At 40.7% G+C, this 22,515-nt stretch overlaps 2 protein-coding genes across 3 annotated transcripts; one reads left to right on the top strand and one right to left on the bottom strand.

Annotated features, from left to right (window-relative positions):
• Positions 1-1,022: 1,022 nt before the first annotated feature.
• On the top strand, positions 1,023-14,222 carry dapp1 (dual adaptor of phosphotyrosine and 3-phosphoinositides). 2 transcript variants are annotated; one of them, XM_083998644.1, is made up of 9 exons: positions 1,023-1,126; positions 2,968-3,090; positions 4,803-4,936; positions 5,835-5,965; positions 7,336-7,383; positions 7,480-7,542; positions 7,623-7,708; positions 11,094-11,181; positions 14,048-14,222. In XM_083998644.1, the coding sequence occupies exons 1-9, from the start codon at positions 1,068-1,070 to the stop codon at positions 14,069-14,071; spliced, it is 756 nt and encodes a 251-aa protein (XP_083854770.1). In that variant the 5' UTR covers positions 1,023-1,067; the 3' UTR covers positions 14,072-14,222. The 2 variants fall into 2 exon arrangements, with proteins under 2 accessions (XP_083854770.1, XP_083854771.1); XM_083998645.1 differs by having other exon boundaries at positions 14,054-14,153.
• A 1,538-nt stretch (positions 14,223-15,760) lies between these two features.
• lamtor3 (late endosomal/lysosomal adaptor, MAPK and MTOR activator 3) lies at positions 15,761-22,275 on the bottom strand. Its single transcript, XM_083997930.1, has 7 exons — positions 22,171-22,275; positions 21,882-21,924; positions 20,504-20,538; positions 20,351-20,409; positions 20,112-20,245; positions 19,173-19,236; positions 15,761-16,135 (listed from the first exon to the last, which is right to left on the bottom strand). The coding sequence occupies exons 2-7, from the start codon at positions 21,888-21,890 to the stop codon at positions 16,062-16,064; spliced, it is 375 nt and encodes a 124-aa protein (XP_083854056.1). The 5' UTR covers positions 21,891-21,924; positions 22,171-22,275; the 3' UTR covers positions 15,761-16,061.
• Between the last annotated feature and the right edge of the window lie 240 nt (positions 22,276-22,515).

Genomic DNA, 22,515 nt, shown 5'->3' with positions numbered 1-22,515 from the left:
GTATTGTTTCTGTGCTCTTTGTTGTTCCTTCAATGTCTTTTAAACAGCCAGACTCCATCTGGTCGGGTTGTTAAAATAAATTGAAAAAAGCAAATATAGCCTACAGTACACTCGTGAAATTGTGAATATTTCCATGTGTTTCAAATTCAAACTTCAAATTTCAAAATTCAAACTTCAAATTTCATTAAATTCAGTTTGGGGAAAAGTTTTTCAGTTGTAGAATATTCAAAAGTTAACATTATTTACTAATCACTGTTGTGGTTTAAAATTAGGTGCAAAATATAAATCAATACTACATTATGAACATTGTTTATTTGACCAGTTTGAATTTAATTTAAATCACATTTTGTTCCTGTAATCCCCCCTGAATCCACGCTACTGCTGGGATCAGAATAATCCTGTTTTTTTGGATCAAAGTTATCCCAATCCTACTGAAAAGTTTTGAACAACACAAACTGAGGGTTTTATCCAGATCAAAACCAAGATTGGATTACGTGATCTAATCCGATCTCAGAATCCGTTTTTGGTTTTGAACAACCCATTTTCAAAATTTGATCCAATCCATTATCCAAAATCCGATCGGATTACCTTTGAACTCTGGGCATTTTACACCAGATACTTTAGACCTTATAAGGGTGAGAGGGTTCAAAGTAAACTGATGCCCTTGTGTTTACTACAAGTTCTTGGCAAAGTCAAAAAGCCTTGATGCAATAAACAAATTTATGTGGTACTTTTATGTATTAAAAACTTAAAAACGGGCCCGTGGCGACTCTAACACAAAAGAGGAAGGTTAAAGAGAAATGTGCAAATGTAAAGTGTACCAGGTTACATTACCTCAGCCCTCCACCACAACGGTGCAAACTAGACTCTTTATTCAACATTTGAAAAGTACAGACAATAAATGATCATATGGCTTATGCACCCTCAGAAAGAGGAAAACACAGCAGCTCTTGCAGCGTGACAGCTGACTCTTCCTGGGCGTGTCAGCAGCTTTCACTTCCCTCCGCTCCGCTGCAGCTCAGACGGACGCGGACACCGACACCGACACTGACTCTGGACCTGCGGACATGAGTTTGTTCAGTACCTCGTCTGTCGAGGACCCGAGCGACGAGCTGGAGACTCTGGGGTAAGACCGAGACACTGTGACGTCAGCCTCACCTGCTGTGACACACAGGTGAGACACAGGTGAGGGCTTCTGACGCCACACTCAGTGCTTAGACCGGGAGTATCGGTAGTGTTCATTAAACAGCAGATTGTCAGTGTGTGAATCAGAACCATCCATCTCCATTTACTGCGCTGCTCAGATGACCAGTTGAAGGCCATTTACTTTTTACAGTCAAATATAATGAAAGCAAAGGAGAAGGTGGGAAACTGACTGTTGGACCATCTGGTCACTGAGATCTCTGTGAGAGGCACATCTGGATTTTACCTTCATGAGGTTTATTTTTTATACAGAATCTACAGTTCTTCACAATAAAAGAGCCGTGTCCTTGCTTTGGTCAAGATCAAGGACCACATTAGCCTACCTACACCGAGGATAGAAGTGTAGCTCTGTGATGTGGACTGTCCAGATGTGTCAGAGCATCTCCACCGTCTGTTACAGACTGGACTGAATCTGTGAGGCAGGTGGAAATCAGTCTGTGAGTTTTTATCAAGGTATTTAATTAATTTCCCCCTAGTCCATACCTGAACCAGGGATGTTTTGTGATCACCAGGGCACCTCCATAGGTCAGTGGTTCAGTGTTCCATGGTCTATGATCTGTTTCAGGACCATCTTCAAATGAATGTGGCTCCTTTATGTTATGAACTGTTTGAATACTTTTGACACTTTACCTGAACTGTTAATATACCTTTACAAAACACAAATATATGCTCAAAATCACACTTTGTATCTGTGTCAAGAATATAAGCTGTGTTATCTTATGACAGCACCATGGTTTGGCATGCCTCATTGTCCTGTCTTTCATCTTCCTCTCCTTGCTCTTTATTGTTCTTTTTCCAGAGAACCTCAACACCTAAGTGTGTTTCTTATGAGAGCCAGCTGTGATTGAACTATTTGTACAACTAAAATCAGCTGTTTGTCAGTAGCAATAAAAAATATATAGGACATACATTTGTTTCATTCAACTGTTGCTCACTTCAACTTTAGTCTGTAGGTGAGGTTCAGAACAGTAGGTCATCTGTTCTGACAAACGGGTGTTAACGGATACATTTGATTGAGTTTGAGTCTTTCACATCCTCAGTTACTATTAATGCAAATATGTAACTTTCACATCAGCTTCCTGGTTTCCTTTGCATCTGTCTCAAAGTCTGTGGTTAGTTTGACAGAAATATCATCCATCTATCTGCTCAGGTTTGTTCTTTCTGGCCAGTCTTTAGACATGCAGCCCCTGGATGCCTTGAGTTGAGTGTCAAGCAGCAGATCCATCCTGCAGGGAAATACAGTAAACCAATATGATATAATGATATAATCATACATGTTGATTGTCTTGTCCAGACTAATATTTTAGAGCAAACTGTGAAGCAGAGCTTTTCAGCTGATTAAGAGCAGTTTAACTCACCCTCATTTAGTCATTTTCAGTATTTTTCTTTTTGTAAAAGATAAATGTATACCAAAAGAGAAACACTTTCCATAAACATGACAAATTGAAATGTCATCTCAGTGCAGTCAGGTCTGGTTTTCACTTAGATATTTATTAACTCCTGGTCCTTGTTTCTTTTGATGCTTCTTCAAACCGGTGTTTCTTCAGGCTTTAGAGACACTGGGCCTGTCCCATTTCGCCACACTTGTGCACTTGGCTACACACACACTTTTGTGATGTTTTGCCATGTGGAACGGACATTTGTTTATAGTGTACAAGTGTATATGACCCAAGCATGCAAGTGTGCATAACTGGACAGGGCCATTGGCCACCAGACTAGCAGGTCATGATGGTGAATGATCAGCTTGTTTCTCCTTTGTTGAAGGTGGTACCACTATGACCTGTCCCGCCATGCTGCAGAGGCCCTTCTCTTATCCAATGGGACTGATGGAAGTTACCTGCTGAGGAACAGTAATGAAGGCCCAGACTGCTTCGCTCTGTCTGTCAGGTCAGTCACTTGGTCTGCAGGGGATGTGGTTAGTAGTACATAAAACATTTATGTTGCAATATAAACGTAATCTTCAATCACCAGTTATAGGTCATTTTTGATGCAAATGTTTATATATAGCTTCTGTCAGGAAACATGTAGAAAACCTTTATTGAAACCTTTATCTTCTTTTGTTAAATATAAAAACAAATCATGATCTATATATGTTTTTGGATGAACAGCCCTGTTCTCTAACTATCAACCTCTGAGTAAAGTGCTAAAGACTGGAGTTCCTGTACGTTACATTTGATTCATGTTTAAAGTTATGTCTGATTGAGGGTGTGGTCTCTTTGAAACTGTGCATATGTTCGTCACAAACCGTCATGCCCTAAATCTAGACCCAAAATAGAAGTAAAAAAACAGCACACACACCCTAGTTATCAAATGTTGGGTGGTGCTGGACCAAACACCAACACTTTACAATAAGGGTCCCTTAATTAACGTTAGTTAGTACATTATTAAGCATTAATTAACTGTTCACAGCTATATTAACAATCATTATTATGTATTACTTAGGATTAGGAAACACATTAATTAATGTAGCGTAAGCAGTTAATTAATGTTTACTACTCAAAGCTAGTTAATACATTTAAAAGTTGAATAATGTAATTAGTTATCATTATGTATGCATTACTCAGCATTAATTAACACATTAGTTTATGCTTAATAATGTACTAACTAACGTTAATTGGGACCCTTATTGTATAAAGTGTTACCAAAAAAAGTAACATAAAGGTAAAGAAAAGTCTGCAACACCAAAGCAGCTACAATGCAATCATTTATTAGAGCTACATGACGTTTGGAGCACCACCAGCTCTTCTGTCTAACATCTGAGGAGGTGGTGCTCCAAACGTCATGTAGCTTTAATAAATGATTGCATTGGAGCTCCTTTGGTGTTGCAGACCTTTCTTTACCTTTATGCTACAGTAAGTCTTGACTACATCGGCCTACTCTGGGCTCTCTTTCTGCACCTCTGCCCTCCCATAAATGCAACACAGCACTGTGTGATTTCATTCTTTTTCATCCACATCACACAGTCATGCACATTACTAGCCAAAAGCTATTAAGACATCTTAACCTGCCAGTCTCAGAACAATGAGAAACAACATTTAGATTTACATGATGCTGTGGTAAAATGAAAACATCTCTAAAACTTAAACAGATAAAACCTCGCAAATGCAAAGTCAGCAATATGCCAAAAATTACAAGACAGAACTTTTAATTCACACATTTGAAGAGCGTTGCAGCATTTCTCCACACAACTTCCTCTCATCAGTGTAACCCAGCAGTGTGAGGCTGGGGCGAGGAGCCACCAGACAGGAGAGGTGCAGAAAACGTGACGTCCAATAAAGCTAGTCTGCCCAGGAAACATAAATATAAATTAAAAAAAATTAAAAATTAAAATCACACATACTCAACAGAATAAATTCTGTAATTAATAAAATTTCCCAACTTCAATTTGTAAAGAATAGTTAATAAAATTCATTTTTCTGCTGACATTAGCTGGGAGGTAGGGGTGGAGCCAGCTCAGTCTGAGCTTCAAAACCCTGACAACAGCATTCATCTTTATTTACAGTCTATAGGCCCTGCCCCCTAGGGGAAATGTCCCACTGTAGATTACTGTGCAGGCTAACATGTTACATTGACAAGATAAAATGTGGTTTGTTTGCCAGGGCCAAGGATTCAGTGAAGCATTTCCATGTGACACGCAGAGACCACGGCTACGCGTTTGGCTTTAATGAATTCACAACGCTTCAGGACTTTGTGAACCACTTTGCTAACCAGCCTCTGCTGGGCAGTGACACAGGTATGCAGACCTTCAGTGTTTCAATCACAAGTATTATATTTTATTTTGGAAGAAGTCCAAGGCCATTATGCTGTTCATTCCATTTTGGTGGATAAGACCTGGAACTGGTTCTCCCGGTATGCCCACATGAGGGACTGAGGCTTCAGCAGCGACTGGACTGTGAACTGTCAATAAATAACAAGTGTCAGGTTTAAAGCTTTAGCAGTGGAGCTTTCTCAACAATTATGAGCTGTTTCCTCTTGACTCTAACAAGCTCTTATTCATCACAATGTTCCCTGCCTGCTTCTCATTGTCCACAAGATTCCGAAAGTCATCTATGGTCAAAACCAGAAGCCGGTTTTGCATTTCCAGTGTAATTTCCATGGTTTTCAGTCATTGTCATAGTTGAGATAAACGTATGGATCTATTAACGCTGGTGTCAATTTGTGTGATATCCATTGTTGAAAGCTGGTGTGATGATCCATGTGTTTTACAGATTTCATTGAAAAAAAAAAAAAAAAAACATGCATTTACCGCAACTACTGAAATCATGGAAACGTAAACAAAAAATTCCACTGGAAGAGCAAAACCGGCACACGTTTTTGACGTTCGGAAAAAGGTGGATAGCCCGCCTATTTCCATTATAACCACGCCCACTTTATGATATAGCCACGCCCACTTATAATTATAGCGCCACACAGTTATAGTCCCGCCCACTTCCTGTTATAGCCCCGCCTACTTTCAGATATAGCCCCGCCTACTTTTTAATTTTAGTCCCCACGCTCAGTTACGACTCCGCCCACTTTCCTTTACAGCCAGTAAAAGTACATTTTACCGAGAGAAACTACTCACAGTGTTGTTGTTGGGTGTACAATGTCAGTCCTGTAACCCCCAGTCCCTCTGCTCTGCCTTTGAACAGGAACCTTGATTGTGCTCAAGTGTCCGTACCCGTGGCGCGTAGAGGAGCCATCCATCTACGAGTCAGTGCGAGTTCACACAGCCATACAGACAGGACGCACAGAGAACGATCTGGTGGCCAATGCGCCATCGGTAAGAGATCTACTGCACACGCCTGTCAGCTACTGATACCTCAGTGGAACTCATAGGAGCCTATCTACTGCATCATGTGTCTACAATATGAGTGTGGTTGTAGTTTTGACTTCACATGTAGCAGTCCTACATGATGCATGTTTGCCATGGGGCTGTAGGGGCACCACAACCCAAAGCTCAGTTTTCAACCACATCTGGCAGTCCTGACCAGGCGCTGGAACTGAGGCGCTCGTCTCCACTCCCTCATGAGTGAGGAGGGGGATGGAGGACAAGGCAAGGCAACTTTATTAGTATAACCCAATTTTACAAACAGTTTGTCTCAAAGGGCTTTACACAGCATCATAACAACATCCTCTGTCCTTAGACCCTCACATCCACTGAGGAAAAACTCCAGAGAAAAACCAGGAGAAAGCTCAGAGAGAGAGACAGAGGAGGATCCCTCACCCAGGACGGACAGACCTGACATAGATGTTGTTCATAGACAAGAAAACAGTTTATAACACAGAATAGGAAAGAAAATAACAAGGCTGTGTCATATGAGGGGGGGACACTGAGCCAACTGGAACTGCAACCTGACCTAGGAGAACAATAGAACTAACTCCACAGGTTCCATCATTAACATACAGTAACACCTTAACCTTCCTCTTGTGTTGTATGCGTAAAAGTACCACATGAATTTGTTTATTGCATCATGGCTTTTTGACATTGTCAGGAACCTAAAATCTTTTTTTTTTTTTTTTTCACAAAATTCTAGAATTCTCTGGTTACAATTATGACATTTGTGTTGTTAGGGTCGGTTACATCAGAACAATAATGAGAGTTAAAACTGAAATCATAAGTGCAAAACCATCCTTTTCGTGGATAAGGAAGCCTAACAACATAACCAAGAGATGAGAAACAAATTGGATCAAGAAAATGTTTTTAGTGTGTTTTATAGCTGATTTAAAACACGGGTCAAAAATAAAAAAATAAAAAGCTAAAAAAGCTAACACAAGACGAAGGTTTAGATGCTTGTTATCTGTTATCCTTGCCCTGAGAGGAAGACTGTGTTGGTATATTGCATCAACATAACATCGAATAGGGTAGCAACAGTGAAGACTACTGTACACCAGTGATGCATCAAGAAAACAGGAGGATCTTCACTCTAACAACAGAGATTACCACATAGTTTTTTTTATGGGAGGACTGGAAAGAAGCAACCTGATCATAGATGAACCGGCAGCTTCATTGACTGAGGAAGACCTGCGAGATGTGGCTGAAAGCTCCAAAGAGCTGGACTTGATTTTGCCCCAGATCCAAGTTGTAGTAGAGCAGAATGATCTTTGAAAGTGGACACTATGATGTTTGTACTAAGACTACTGTGTTTTCAGCTGGGCACTAAGGAGGGCTATCTGGTGAAACAAGGAGCCTTTGTGAAGGTACACACGCCTGATTTAACTTGTGTCTGCAAGGGAAATGTTGTCTAACTGCAGAGGAGCGCACTGACTCTAACACGCTTTTCTACATTCTTACAGAACTGGAAGCAGAGGTGGTTCACGCTCAACAGATATGAGCTCAAATACTTCAAGGACAACACGGTGAGAGCTTAATCTGCTGTGGTAAGGCTCAGCAGCCTCTGACCACATGTTGTCAGCTGTTGTGTGTCTGTGTTGTCTAGACCGAGGATCCCATCCGGACCCTGGACCTGAGAGCCTGCTCTGCAGTCCAGTTTGACTACTCACAGGACAGAGTCAACTGCTTCTGGTGAGTGATGGTCAAACACTGATCAGAGCTGAGGAGACAGACGTAGGTGTATCCTCTAAAGCTGGGAGCATTTCATATGTGAAATGTTAAAACTAACCGTACGTGAAAGTTTAATGATTAAAGGGATAGTTCACCCAAAATTGAAATTGAAATCTACTCCCCCTCATGTGGACTAAGGGCTGGGAGAAGTTTCAGAGTCCTCCGTGGCTTCTCTGAGTTACAGGGGGTCTCGGCGTAGCAGTGCATGTCCACATAACGGTTGCAAATGGATACCAACTGTCTTCGTAACAAAAAGACACACCAAAAAACATCCAAATACCTCCATGCTGCTCGTATGTAATGTCCGTCTTGTAATGTAAATGCGAAATTGTCCTGAAAAAAATTAAATAAGTCTATATTTCAAGCTTGTTTGTAGCAGAAGCTTCTCTTTCCAGTTCGTCAAATTTGGAGGAACCAGGGTCTGTCCTCTTCCCAGTTCATCCAAATTCGACAAACCGGGAAGAGGAGCTTCGAGAAGCTTCCGCTACAAAACAAGCTTGAAATATAGACTTATTTAATTTTTTTCGGGACAATTTTGCATTTCGGGGCTTCAATACAAGACAACATTACATACGAGCAGCATGGAGGTATTTGGATGTTTTTTGGTGTGTCTTTTTGTTACGAAGACAGTTGGTATCCATATGCAACCGTTATATGGACATGCACTGCTACGCCGAGACCCCCTGTAACTCAGAGAAGCCACGGAGGACTCTGAAACTTCTCCCAGCCCTTAGTCCACATGAGGGGGAGTAGATACTGAGTGAAATTTCAATTTTGGGTGAACTATCCCTTTAATGATTAAGGTGATACTGAGTTGTGGCTCAGACCTACACACCATGGTAGTGTTTCAGCAGAATAGAGGACATCTGTCATGAATCTCCATGCCCCATCATATGAAGACACTATGTTATGTTCAAACACACTAGGACTTTTGGTTTTATGTTCAAAGTTCAAAGTTATCTTTATTGTCCCTGTTGGGAAATTGATTTGCAGCCAGGAGGTCTAAAACACATAAAGACATCCAATAGCCATAAATACACATAAAACACACAGAGAACTGGGAAGCTCAACTCAACTCAACTCAATAACTGAACTTAACTAGCCATTTGAAATGTTATGATTGACACAATCCGTGAGGATCACATGACCGTGAGACTATGTTACTAAAGAGGATTTCCTCTGATCCTCAGCTGCCGTTTCATTGGTGGAGTAATCATCACTGACGCACAGTGAATCTTGCAGATGAAGGAGGTTCTCATTGGATCCTTCAGTACCTAGGAAACAAAACACACTTTTTAAACTGAGACAGCCGTGTTTCACTGCTGTGACACAACCACTCTCCAGATGCAGCCTGTGAAGGATGTGGTCCCTGGATTGAGACACAGCTTGTGTTTGCTAACAGCTAACGCACTCACGAGAGACTCAGTGATCTAGACTTAATAAATCACAAACCTGACTTTGTGCTTGTCCAAATACAAGAAGGGTGGTTATGTTCAGAGACAGATTTATATCTTTGTATTATCTGGATATTGTCAGTTGTACAACAACACACGGTGTCACAGGATGGTGTAAAACTTTGTGAAGTCCAAACAGTCCCAACTTACCCAAATGTCCCAACTGTCCTAACTCGTGGACAACTTACTGTCTTACCATGAGCTTTCATTTTCAGCTGGTGGTATTTATTCCACACTTTGTTTGTGTGATGAGACCTGAGCTATCTCTAGACGATGAGGTCTGCTTGAAGAGCTGAGTGACTCCATGGGTCAGAATGAAACTGTGTGTTGAGTCCCATCAACTGAAGCTGAGAGTTCACAACACACATCAGACTGTATATGTTTTAAAGGCAAATATTTAAATACTCAGTAAACTCCCTTGGTCATTTAGAAGAAGACTGCCAGTAGTTATTTGTTCCAACAAACAGAACATGAGATATAAACATTTCACTATCCACTCTGTCTTCAGGTTCTGTCATAGTAACCTGAAACTCTGTAGAAGATGTTGTTGGGCATTTTATGACATTTTATAGACAAAATGATTGATGAAAAACAATGAATATTACGGCTCTTGAGAATCACATCTTCAGAAAGAAAGAGAGAACAAGCAACCACTGAAACATGGTTGTTATGTAATAAAGAGCCAGTATGAATGTAATGTTGGCAGCAACATGTGTAAACATGAAGAAAGCGTCTGTACCAGATAAGCAGCTGCTCTGCTGTGTGTTTTTAGCTCTACTTCCTCATGGCAGCAAAATCTGACATTTGAGTAGTTTGAAAAGGAGGAAGTGTGAGAAGGGCGAGGGGGGAAGAAGTGCACATGTGCTGAGTGCAGTCGTGCTTCTATGTGATCATCACCACTCTGCCCTACAAAGGCAGAGTGCAGTATCTGCATTTTTTCCCCAAAAAATGTTTTTTTTGACCAATCAAAAGTGTGGCATATTCTCTTCAATCTGGTAGAATTTGATATTGGTACTGCTAAAATTTCCAGAGTTATTGGGGTTTTTATTTTGCTGTCCATCCAAAAAAGCACAGTGAAACCAAGGCAAAGTGCAGTATCTGTAGCTAATACCAAGGCAAAGTGCAGTATCTGCCATAAAACGGTCAAAATTGGTCAGAAAGACAAACTACAAAATACATTAAATTCAGTCCACCTTTATCTAATTATAGACTTGGTTATTCATAATGCTTAAACCTGACAATGAAAAACACAAAAAGCTGTTTTTCTCGTTTGGCATTTTTACAGATAGTACTGCACTTGTAGGGCAGCACTGACCCCCCCGCATCACGTTTACGCAACATCTAATTCTGATTAGTCAGTTATCCACCCAGGCAGCAGGAAGTGGAGGATTCTCCTCCTCTTCTTCTCATCATTCTCAGGAACAGAGTCCTGAGCTCTATCGCCTCTGCTCTTTCCTGTTGTAACTTCTAAGTATCATCAGAAAACCTTTATTGTCCCCTGCAAAAAGCAGTGGAAATTCTTCTTTGATGGATGGAGGCTGGAATCTGTTCTACTTATGAGAAATGTTTTGTCATGTTATAGTGATAAAAAGTGCACACACAGCATCAGCTGTAGCTCTACATTCAGACTTTTCAGTCAGTGGAAATCAGATGTTGTTCTGATGTAAATGAAACAGTTTTGGAAGACCTCATCTTCCAGTTCAGCTGTGCTGTGTTAGTCTGCTGACAGGGAGTCCACAAACACAGCGTCCTCTGAAACCATACAGTCACGGTCCTGTTCTTCAGTGTCTAAAGGCAAACAACAACGCAAATGTCAACGTTCTAAAATGATCACACATGAAGTTCATCCTTTCCTGTCTCTCCACTGACTCCGTATCTGTCTGCGTCCACAGCCTCGTGTTTCCTGAGAGGACGTTTTATCTTTGTGCAAAGACGGGGGTGGAGGCTGATGAGTGGATCAAGATCCTGAGGTGGAAACTGGTGAGTTTGTTTTCACCAGTGGTTCAGAGGCTCTGTGGCTCTTCACTGAAACTCTGTATGATAGAGGCATGACTGTTGAAAAGCATTCTGGGAAACAGGTTTAGTTGAGGCAAGTTGATGAAAAGTCATGACTCAGAAACAGAAAATTAATCTGTGTCTATACTAAGGGAAGACACCTGCTACATAGCTGTCCATCACTTTAACTGTTGTCACCTACATGATCAGATCTCATGGCTTTATTTTTACCCTTACAACCATTTGACATTTGTGGCAAATGTGCAGAAATATTCTAGTCGATTAGCTACAGTGGCAAGGAAAAGTATGTGAACCCTTTGGAATTTCTTAGTTTTCTGCATTAATTGGCCATTTAATGTGATCTGATCTACATCTAAGTCACAAGTATAAACACAATGTGCTTAACCTAGTACCACACAAACAGTTATAATATTTCATGTCTTTATTGAACATAATTATCCATTAAACATTCACAGTGCAGCCAGGTGGAAAAAGTCAGTGAACCCTTGGATTTAATAACACTCAGAATGAATTCTGGACCATTGGTCCTCACAGAACTGCTTCAGCTCAGCCATGTTATTATGGGATGTCTGGTGTGAACGGCTCTCTGGAGGTCATTACATAGCATCCCTATTGGATTCAGGTCTGGGCTCTGACTGGACCACTCCCAAAGGTGGAATTTCTTTTTTGAAGCTACTCTAGATGATCTAGATAGTAGATTTACTTCAATGTTTAGGCTCATTGTCCTGCTGAGTTTCAGCTGGTGGAGCCACCCCGACATTAGAAACTCTGGAAGTCATTTTGCCCTCGATGATGGCAAACTGTCCAGGTCTAACCCTAACCCTGAGGCAGCAGAGCCCCAAACCATGATGCTCCTCCACCGTACTTCACCTTTCAGATGATGTTTATGTATTTATTTGAACGTCTTTGAGCACTTGCAAAAGCGCGTTATAAATGAAATTTGTTATTAAACCATACGTACAAAAAATGTATTAATTAATTTAAAACATTTAAAAAATCTTAGTTTCATCAGTCCACAAAACATTTTCCCATTAGTGTTGTGGAGTGGAAAACTTCAGGCCTGCAATGAAAAACAAAGCAATTAATGCGGAAAACTAGGAAATTCCAAAGGGATCACACTTTTTCTTGCCAGTAACTTGAACAGAAGTTTGACTTGAGCCACAAGGCTCAATTATTGGGCCCCTGCTATTTTTGATATACATTAATGACCTACCGAATGTTTCAGATAAATTATCCAAAATTCTATTTGCAGATGATACAAGCCTATTCTATTCTCATAAAGATCTCAATACCATCACAGATGTATTGAATGAAGAACTTGGTCAAATATCTATTTGGTTTAAATCCAACAAACTATCACTTAATATCAAAAAGTCTTGTTTCATCTGCTTTGGGTTAAAACCAGGGATACCCAATTCTTCTCTTAAAATTGAAATTGATACAATACCTTTAACTAATGTGCATTGTACCCGTTTTCTTAGCATACTCCTTGATGAATCTCTGTCCTGGAAACCTCTTAGGGCCATAACCACCAAGATGGCCAAAAGCATTGGAATACTTGGTAAAATGCGTCACCTGATCAACACTGAGGTTGCCATTATGTTATATTATGCAATGGTTTATCCATATATACATTATTGTAATATCACCTGGGGCAGCACTTACCAAACTAAGCTCAAGCCCAGATACCAGCTTCAGAAAAGAGCAGTAAGAATAATAAGCTGTGCTCATCAAAGACGTTCTTCACAGCCTCTATTCCTTCAGTCTGGTATCCTCAGTGTTTATCAAGTGAACACAGATTGGTTTATTTCTTTACAGTTCCCTAAAAAAAATCCACCCACATTTTTTTCATAATATATTTGCATACAACTATCAATTTCACACCTATTCCACACGTAACTCTTGCCACCTTAGAACCCAATATTGTTGCACCTACCAATCACAGGTCTGTATACTTTTTCGTGGGCCTAGAATATGGAATTTATTACCTGTACATTTTTTTTAAAACTTATCTTTACAACAATTTAGGAGATCACTAAAGTCACTCCTGCTAACCAGTCAATACTTTCCACATGGTCTGCCTATCTAAACTGGGATTACTTTATATTTTTTATCATATGTTTATCAAGCTTTTGTATTGCATTGTACTACAATGTTAAATCATGTTAAACCAAGTTTGCACTGCAAAAACTCAAAATCTTACCAAGAATATTTGTCTCATTTCTAGTCAAAACTGTAATTTTTAGTCAAAACAAGTCTCATTATACTTAAAATAAGACTCATCACATAAAAAAGTAGCTTGTTTTTAGACAATTTTTTCATCTTTCAAGCAGATTTTCACTTAAAATAATCTCATAGTGGAGCAAGTTTTTCTTTCTTATTACAAGCACAAAAAAACCTGCTTTCACTGGCAGATTTTTCTACTTATTTCAAGTGAAATTTAGTTTGAATTAAGTGAAAATGATCTAAAAACAAGTAAAGTTTTAGGTGATGAGTCTTATCTTAGTGGAAAGAGATTAGTTTTGACTAGAAATTAGACATTTTGACAAGAAATAAGACAAATATTCTTGGACAGATTTGGAGTTTTTGCAGTGTGTATTTATTATGTATGAACGGTTTTTGTACTTCACAAATGTATGCTCATAACTGTAGTCGGAGAATGCCACCCCACAAGCCCCTGGAGGTTTTTTTTTTTTGCATTTCTCCTTCACATTGTCTTGGATTTTATATGTTATATCTTTTTTAACTTTTTGTTATGTGAAATAAACAAACAAACAAACGGACAGAGAAAGAAGTGCTTTTATTCAGTTGTGTGTGTGTTTGTTTCCAGTCACAGATGAGAAAAGGTCGATGAGTCAGAGGATACAGGAGCTGGAGGAGGCCCACCTGCCTGCAGGAGCTCACATCAGGAACAATGGAGGAAACTTGACAGACACCCAGATTACGGACTGAAGGAGAACATTGTACATATGACTGCAGTCTGCTTCATCGTGGCTCTCCAACACCACCAGCGGCTCAGACGGTACATTCTAACCTTGGACGACCACCTCACTTCACTGTTTCCAGCCAGTAGCTGTCAGCTGTGTTTCAGTGTTCTGTTGGCTACCAGCAGCTACTGGGGACATTGTGACGTTTAAAGTAAAGATAAAATGAGCTATGCTAAGGCAGACAACTTTTAATGTTATTTACATTTTTAGAATTTGAGCACAGAGAATAGTAAGTTCCAGTTTGCTGTGCATCACTGGATGATCACTGTGATACAGGAGAAAACGTACTCCTTCTGAATGTATGTGGAGCTTCTGTTTTCAAATCCTAAACACAGCAGGTTTAGTGTAGGTTGGTTTGTGAAGCTGCAGTAAGTTCCTGCCACATCTTACTACACTGGAGTTTCACAAATATCACTTAAAACAGCAGGAAACAGCAAATGTTGGGGGCTACCTTCAGTCACAGATTAAGTCATATCTGGTGCCGTGGTGTGTTTCTGGTGTGTGTGTGTGTGTGTGTGCGTGTGTGTGTGTGTGTGTTAATAGTTAAGAAACATGTCACCCACTGCAACAGCCTCTTGTTTTTTGTTTGGACAATGATGAAGCTCTATGGCTCAGAAGAAGAGGATATCAGACACAGCAATTGTTTTACAGTTTGATCATTTAATATGTGTATTAGATGAATGAATGAATGAATGAATTATTTAGTCAAGAGTGTCGTTCACTTGTGTTCCATCTGACAGGATAGTCAGTCCAGCAGCCAGGTTTGTGTACCTGCCTAGTGCACAATGTGTTATTAAACCTCCTGGATCACTGCTATTGTGTCCTTCATATTCTACAGCTGCAGGTGAGAGCAAGAGTTACACTCAATTTATCACTCCCCATAAAACTGAATTTTTATGGCAAATGATCAAACCTGGCAGCACAATAACCACGTCCACAGCCGTCAGTGTTCTGTGAAGCTTTTCACCACAAAGGTCTGAAGATGAGGCTGAACAGAGGAAGTTGATCAGATCAGTTCTGTTGGAGGAGTTGGTTTCAGCATGAGGTCACATGACAGCACCAAAATTGCACATTCTAATCAAAATGGTCAACTTCTTATTTGTTGTAGACCGAGGCTGTGGGAGGCTTTTCTTTGGTCCATCTTGATGTGGTCGATTAGCTCACCATTTTTTGCACCTGTAGGTAAAACCTTGAGCCTCTCCTCTCCTCCTTTTCTATGGAGTTTTTCCTCAGTGGATGTGAGGGTCTAAGGACAGAGGATGTTGTTATGATGCCATGTAAAGCCCTTTGAGACAAACTGTTTGTAAAAACGGGCTATACAAATAAAATTGCCTTGCCATTGCCTTACTTGACCACTTATAGTGCTATAAAGCCATATTGCCCCTGACCATGTGTTAGACCTAGAAATATACACACTTCACCAGGTGGGACATGTGCAAAGTTTCATGAGTCTTTGAGCACCTTTAGCCATCAAAAAAGCAATTCATTTGTCCTAAGAAGAGGAAGACCTAACAATGTGTTTTACATTAAAACAATGAAAAACACAGGGACATCAGTTCAGGTGCTACAATTAAATATTTATTGAGACAAACTGTCTTAGCAGTGAAGATGAGCAATGACGAAGAGCGCCTGAAGTCTACAGAAAACCGCAGGAAGAAACATCATCAGACAGAGAGCATGAAGTTCAGCCGTGACGACAACAGCTCTGAAAGATGTCGACAATTCCACTCATCACATTGAACTGACAGGTTTCCCCATGGAACTCGAATGCACCACTAAGGCTGGCTAAGACAGTGAGATGATCCAGACATGGTTCAGACTGGTGGCCTTCCTGGGGATGGTCTGCTATCCTGGAGCTTATGTCACCTCCACCACCTGCCGCAGCTCCTCTATTAGTGGAGCCAGCTCCTTCTCCAGACTCATGATGATGCCTACAGACCAGAGATGGGACCAAGTCACACATGTGCAAGTCTCAAGTAAGTCTCAAGTCTTAACCTTCAAGTCTCAAGTAAGTCCCAAGTCATTTTTCTTTGGGCAAGTCAAGTCAAGTCAAGTCACAGGTTATGTCAAGTCAAGTCCAAGTCAAGTCCTGCATAGGTCAAGTCAAGTCCAAGTCAAGTCACCTTATTATTGCAATTTCACCCGCAGAATCTAATCTAAATAAAGTGAAGACAATATATTAGAATAGAATAGAACATCTATTATGTCTTATCATGTCTTATAATGCATTAATGAGCCTCTTCATACCTGATCTGATCACAAAAGGTTAACTCCTACTACATCAATAGAATAGAATAGAAAATCTATTAGCTATATTCTATCATGACAACAGTATTCTCAGCCTGCACTCATACCAAGTAGTTAGAAATTAATTTGATATTTTATATTCAAAAGTCAAAGAATGTGTAACATTGAAACATTCCTGGATGCTATGAGTGACAGGCAAACAGCTGTGTACTCACTGCAGATTCTGCAGCAGTGAGAACGTGAGGCTGAAGGAGAGGAGTTTTTTTTATTTTTTAAAAAGGACACGTTAGCTTCTCGCTATGGTAACGCTGGTAACAGGTGACTGTTAAGTCTATTGGTTACTGTGCGTTTGTCCCGACTCTGAACAGCGGCGGCGACGCAGCGTTAATGAAGCAGCGTCAGGCCGCTCACCGTCACTGAAACTCCGGATGAAATCTCCGTTTAAAAACACTGAGCTGCGAGCGTCATAGCGTGCCATGGATGTATTATATTATAGCCTAACAGATCCATGTAGCACGCCCGCTGCAGCGACCCTGGAGGCCCCTCCGTACCAAACCCGCCTCTCACTCTCTCCCCCTCCCTCTCTCTCTCCAGCGGTCCTTTCAAAATAAGTGCATAAAAAGGAAGAAAAAAAAAACACCAACAGAGCTGGTGCCGTGCCGGTGAAAAATTCAGCGGTGGCGGCTGGTCATTCAAGTCATTCAAGTCATCGTGTCTCAAGTCAAGTCAAGTCCCGAGTCTTTAACCCTCAAGTCCGAGTCAAGTCGCAAGTCTTTTATTTTTTGTCAAGTCAAGTCAAGTCGCATCAAAATAGCGACTCGAGTCGACTCGAGTCCAAGTCACAGTGACTCGAGTCCCCATCTCTGCTACAGACACACACAGTGCAGTTACTGACAGGACTCAGGAGAACACATGACGACCCTGCATGCAGACACCTCACTGCTAGAGGAGGCACATTCACATAGAGTGGACAGGTGCTCTGCTCCTTACTAGACCTACACCAAGCTGTCTCTTTACACCTCTGGCCTCACATGTCTCTAAAAGAATTATTTAAACGGGTTGAAATTCTGCACCAAGTTCTTGGTTTCAGTACTTGCTGACCATGTTTCCATCCACTTGTCGATTTAATTATCTGAAGATCAATAAAAATATCAATGTGAACAACGCCGGTTCAAGTGCGTTTCCATCTCAGACCTTTAAACCCAATAAAAAGTTGTGTGTAATGACGTCATGTGCTGTTTTGTGATCATATTAGTGTATCAAATTGTTTTCTTGCAATTTAAGATGTTTCCATTCATTTAGCACTAAATCTTAGCCTGACAAGCCAGACTATATCATTAACATGTCTAGTCTGGCAACGAGCGGTAGACCTCGGCTCAATCCAGGGGGCAGGATGAAGGCTGTCTTTCAAACTGCCTCTGCACCAATAGGGTAGCGCTACGACCAATCAGAGCAAAGAGCAGGATGACGTTAGCCTGACGAGCCAATTAAAATGTATGTCGTCATGGCGTTAAGCCGCCCAACGACTCTCTAAACAGATAGAGCGCTGTGATTGGTGAACACAAACGGTGTTCCAGACTCAAAAAGTTCCTATGGCTCGTTTCTAGACCCACCTACGGAGCAAAGAGATTGGCTGCTGCTAGGGTGCAGATAGATTTCTAGTTTAACTAAATCTCAAAACAGAAGGACATCCATCCTTCATCTTTAACCGACTATCTGAGGTCGGGCTGCGAACAGGCCAAGTGTGACGGACTGCTGGAGTCGTTGGCTGGAAACCACTGAGCCATATGCATGCTACTATATTATTATATTAAAGGGACAACAAGGAGTTTCTATTTGGTTATAAAAAGTCTCATATTTGGATGAATCTACGCTACCCACACTTGTTAATGGGCCCATTTACGATAAATCTATCGTTTTGTCTCTATGGTTATTTTGTTATTATTAGTGGTGGTGGAAATGCTGGTCGAGCCGACCAGCGTTTCTTTACTTTCGGTTTCGTGGCGAGTCATGAGAATAACGCAGCCGAATCTCCGTTTATGGTCGGAACTACGACGGTATGTGATCGTCTTCCAACCTCTGACTTTAATTCTTGATGAATGAAAACATGAGTCTGTCTTGCGCCGGTCAAAGAATTTCACGGTGCGCGGAGGCTCATAAATGTAGTGTGAAAACACTTCGCTTTTCCAAAACTCCTCGTTGTCCCTTTAAGTTTTAGGCTATAGTCTGATGCTTAGAATGCAACATGCCTGTCATCTAAACACAGCATGTCAAATACTACAGGTTTGTGAACAGCAGCGCTTGCAGCCAGTCTGTCCTGTACACCTGCATATTTCTTTGTTTACTCCACTGTGTCTTTGAACAGCTGGAATACAGAGCTGGACTGAAATAAAACATGATGCAGCTCACATTTATCCCACAAAGAACTGTTTCCATCAGCAGTAACTTGGTATCGATCAAGAGAGAATCCAACCGGATTAACTTTTTATCGATATTCATGATATTTAATCAAATTGTACTGTTTCCATAAGGAATTTTTAATTCAATATGGCTCAATGTGAATAAAAATGTGTGGACGGAAACATGGTTTCTGATTCCCACCTCACAATAGATTACATATCAGAAGTGATCTATTATAAATCCTCAGTTTCAATGTTGTAACATTTGAGGGATGTTGGTGATCTACAGCTGTTACAGTGGAGCCAGGTGAAGAGGTTTTACCTGTGTTAGCGTTGCTGCTTGCAATGAAGCTGATGACCAGTGGTAGCCGATTGAACTGCACAATCTGTTCAAGACAGGGAGACAACAAATGGGTGAGGCCCACAACCAGATGGACTCATGGGAAATGAGGTCCCTGAAAGTTTTCAAAGACACATTAAAGGGATAGTTCACCCAAAATTCAAATCTCACTCATTATCAACTCACCCTCATGTCGACTAAGAGCTGGGAGAATTTTCAGAGCCCTCCGTTCCTTCTCTGAGTTACGGGGGGGTCCGCGCAGCAGTATTTGTCCATATAATGGTTGTCAATGGATACCAACTTTCTTCGTCCAAAAAGACACACCAAAAAACATCCAAATACCTCCATAGTGCTCGTCTGTAATGTCCCTCTTGTATTGAAGCCCCGACATGAGAAATTATTCAAAAAAAAATTAAATAAGTCTATATTTTAAGCTTGTTTGTAGTCGAAGCTCCCAGTTTCTCGGTTCACTGCTCTTTTGCACTGACCGGCGGAACAATTTCTCATGTTGGGGCTTCAATACCAGAGGGACATTACAGACGAGCACTATGGAGGTATTTGGATGTTTTTTGGTGTGTCTTTTTGGACGAAGAAAGTTGGTATCCATTGACAACATTATATGGACAAATACTGCTGCACGGACCCCCCGTAACTCAGAGAAGCCACGGAGGACTCTGAAACTTCTCACAGCTCTTAGTCGACATGAGGGTGAGTAGATAATGAGTGAAATTTGAATTTTGGGTGAACTATCCCTTTAAGGCATAGCTTGTTCAGTGACGTCAGTGAGGGAACGGTCAACACATGCTGTCCGCTGATCTGGGGAGTTTAGTCTGTTTAGAGCTGTTGAATATAGTTTCACTTGGACATTTCTGTGCTTCTGTTGTGACTCATGATGCATGGACTCAGTCGTATGTGTCTGACCTGGTAAGTGTTGTAGTAGCAGATGATGCTCTTGTTCTTGGAGAGACCCAGCTTACTCCCCTGATCTGTGGCCAAAGCAAACGTGGACAAGAAACCGGGTCTCAGAGCGTGGACCGGGGCGTTGTCATTGGCAACTGCAAACACATAACAGAACAAGTGGAAAATGAATGGCTGAGTGAAGTTGTATTGTGAGCACAAACTACAGCAGGAAGGACTTCAGGGGTTAATAGGACTCTCACCTTTAATAACTGGGACACCGTCCCTATCTGTCACAACTATAGCATGAAGACCTTCCACACTGAGGGACAGGAGACAAAAGACGTCATTCACATGGTTCCACTGTCACATATAACCTCCTTTAACCTTCTAACTGGAACTGCAGTCATATTCACCTTTGCAGCTGTTTGTACAGGTATCTCTTCAGGTCCTACAGAGACATGACAGCAGGTAGAAGAGTGAGGTTAGGACTGACAGAGACAAAGCTGGACATCATGAGTCTTAACGTAACTATTCAACTATTTGCTACTATTTCTATTAACACATCATGTTACAACCACAACCTTAAATGTCTTTTATTGGGATTTTATGTGATAGACCAACACAAAGTCATTGTCATTTTTGTATTGAATATTTGACAACTTGCATGTCAAGATTCTCCCTGGGGAGGAGAGCAGCAATTGATCAGGCACCCACTTTTTATAAAAGAAAATCGCTCATTTTGATTCAGTTTGTCTACTCTAGAATGAACACACTGTAGAGTATCATTATGAAGTGGAAGGAAAATGATAAGGTGTTCAAGGTTTTTACATATTAAAGACCAAAATTGAAGTTTTTGGCCAACATCCAAAACACTATGTGTGGTGGAAACACTTCAACATGAACCTGAACACACCATCCCCAGTGTGAAACATGGTGGTGGCAGCACCATGCTGTCCATGCTGTCCAGGCTTTTCACGGACAGAGTTGATGGGAAGATGAATGGAGCTAAATCCAGGGCAATCCTGGAGGAAAAGCTGTTAGAGGCAACAAAAGACTTGAGACTGTGATGGAAGTTCACTTTCCAGCAGGATAACCACCCTAAACACACAGCTAGAGCTACAATGGACTGGTTTACATCAAAGCAGATCCATGTGTTAGAACGGACCAGTCAAAGTTCAGACCTAAATCCTACTGAGAGTCTGTGGTAAGACTTGAAATCTACCTCAGTGAAGTTAGTTTTAAGTTGGATATGTGACAGACATTCGATCATTCTCAATACATTAAAAATTAATCTAAAATATTACATGTGTTTAAATGCAATAAAAACAGGTGTGTGTCATAGAGGAGACTTAGATCTTCTGTCCTGTGTTGATCTTCTGTCCTGTATATATTTTATACAGTAAATATGAGCATTAGAGCTCAGTAACTCCCAGGTCATGTGACCTGTTGACTCAAAATCAACACAGGATGGTAGAGCTAAGCCTCCTCTATGACACACACCTTTTTTATTGCATTTAAACACATGTAATATTTTATATGATTTTTTAATGTATTGAGAAGGAGCGAATGTCTGTCAAATATCCAACTTAAAACTAACTTCACTGCGGTTTGAAAACAGCTGTTCACAGACACTCACCTGCTCCCAGTACATTGTGTTGGTCTATCACATAAATTCCCAATAAAACACATTTAAGTTTGTGGTTGTAACGTGACAAAATGTGAAAAGTTCCGGGGGTATGAAAGTAGTCTCCCATAGGAAAGAGCAGATAGCGGGGTGTGACCTGTACTCACATCAGCCATGGCGGCTGGTGTTGCTCACCCACACTCTCTGCAGCTGCGGAGACAAAATACAAACTTGTTGATCGACAAAGTGTCTCATACTTTGTGTTAATGTAACTTATGCCATTTTAAAGGACAACATGCTAACGCGTTAGCTACTTAGCAAAACAAGATTTAGCTACTTCCTCATGATTCGATCGTCGACATTCGACTTAAGCTACAGAGAAACATTAACATAACATTTCTAAAGAAAATAATAAAACAAAAACATGACGTGAAAATCACAAACAGCTCTATTTACCTTCTTTAAATCCCTTTACTCAACCTCACAGCCAGCTGCTACACAGCAGACAAAAGCAGAAATCACATGACGCTTGTTTTGTTTCCGGCTCCTGTTGAAGCGCTCAGGAAGATCAGAGCTGCGCAGTGCTGACGCAGGTCAGAGCTGCGCAGTGCTACGCAGGTCAGAGCTGCGCTTATATTTATTTATTTATTTATTTAATTTATTTACTTATTATTTTATCATCTCTATATTTCTTATATTATTTATCTACTATATATTAGTTCTTTAAATGTTTTGATAATGTTTGCCTTTGTCATGTCTTGGAATGTCTGTCGCTTTGTTTTTTTGTTCCTTGTTCAATTG

Source organism: Trachurus trachurus (genome assembly GCF_905171665.1).
Source record: "Trachurus trachurus genome assembly, chromosome: 22".
In the NCBI taxonomy this organism is placed as follows: domain Eukaryota; kingdom Metazoa; phylum Chordata; class Actinopteri; order Carangiformes; family Carangidae; genus Trachurus; species Trachurus trachurus.
Note: the sequence above shows the minus strand (reverse complement) of the source record. Positions and strands in the feature narration are given on the sequence as shown.

Bases quoted from the DNA above. Each gene is read 5' to 3' on its own strand.
- dapp1 (XM_083998644.1), top strand. From the start codon at position 1,068: ATGAGTTTGTTCAGTACCTCGTCTGTCGAGGACCCGAGCGACGAGCTG. The intron at 4,937-5,834 runs GTATGCAGACCT...GCCTTTGAACAG, and splicing joins TCTGCTGGGCAGTGACACAG to GAACCTTGATTGTGCTCAAG. The intron at 11,182-14,047 runs GTGAGTTTGTTT...GTTTGTTTCCAG, and splicing joins AGATCCTGAGGTGGAAACTG to TCACAGATGAGAAAAGGTCG.
- lamtor3 (XM_083997930.1), bottom strand. The intron at 20,246-20,350 runs GTGAGAGTCCTA...ATGTGTTTGCAG, and splicing joins CGGTGTCCCAGTTATTAAAG to TTGCCAATGACAACGCCCCG. The intron at 19,237-20,111 runs GTCAGACACATA...TGTCTTGAACAG, and splicing joins GCTACTACAACACTTACCAG to ATTGTGCAGTTCAATCGGCT.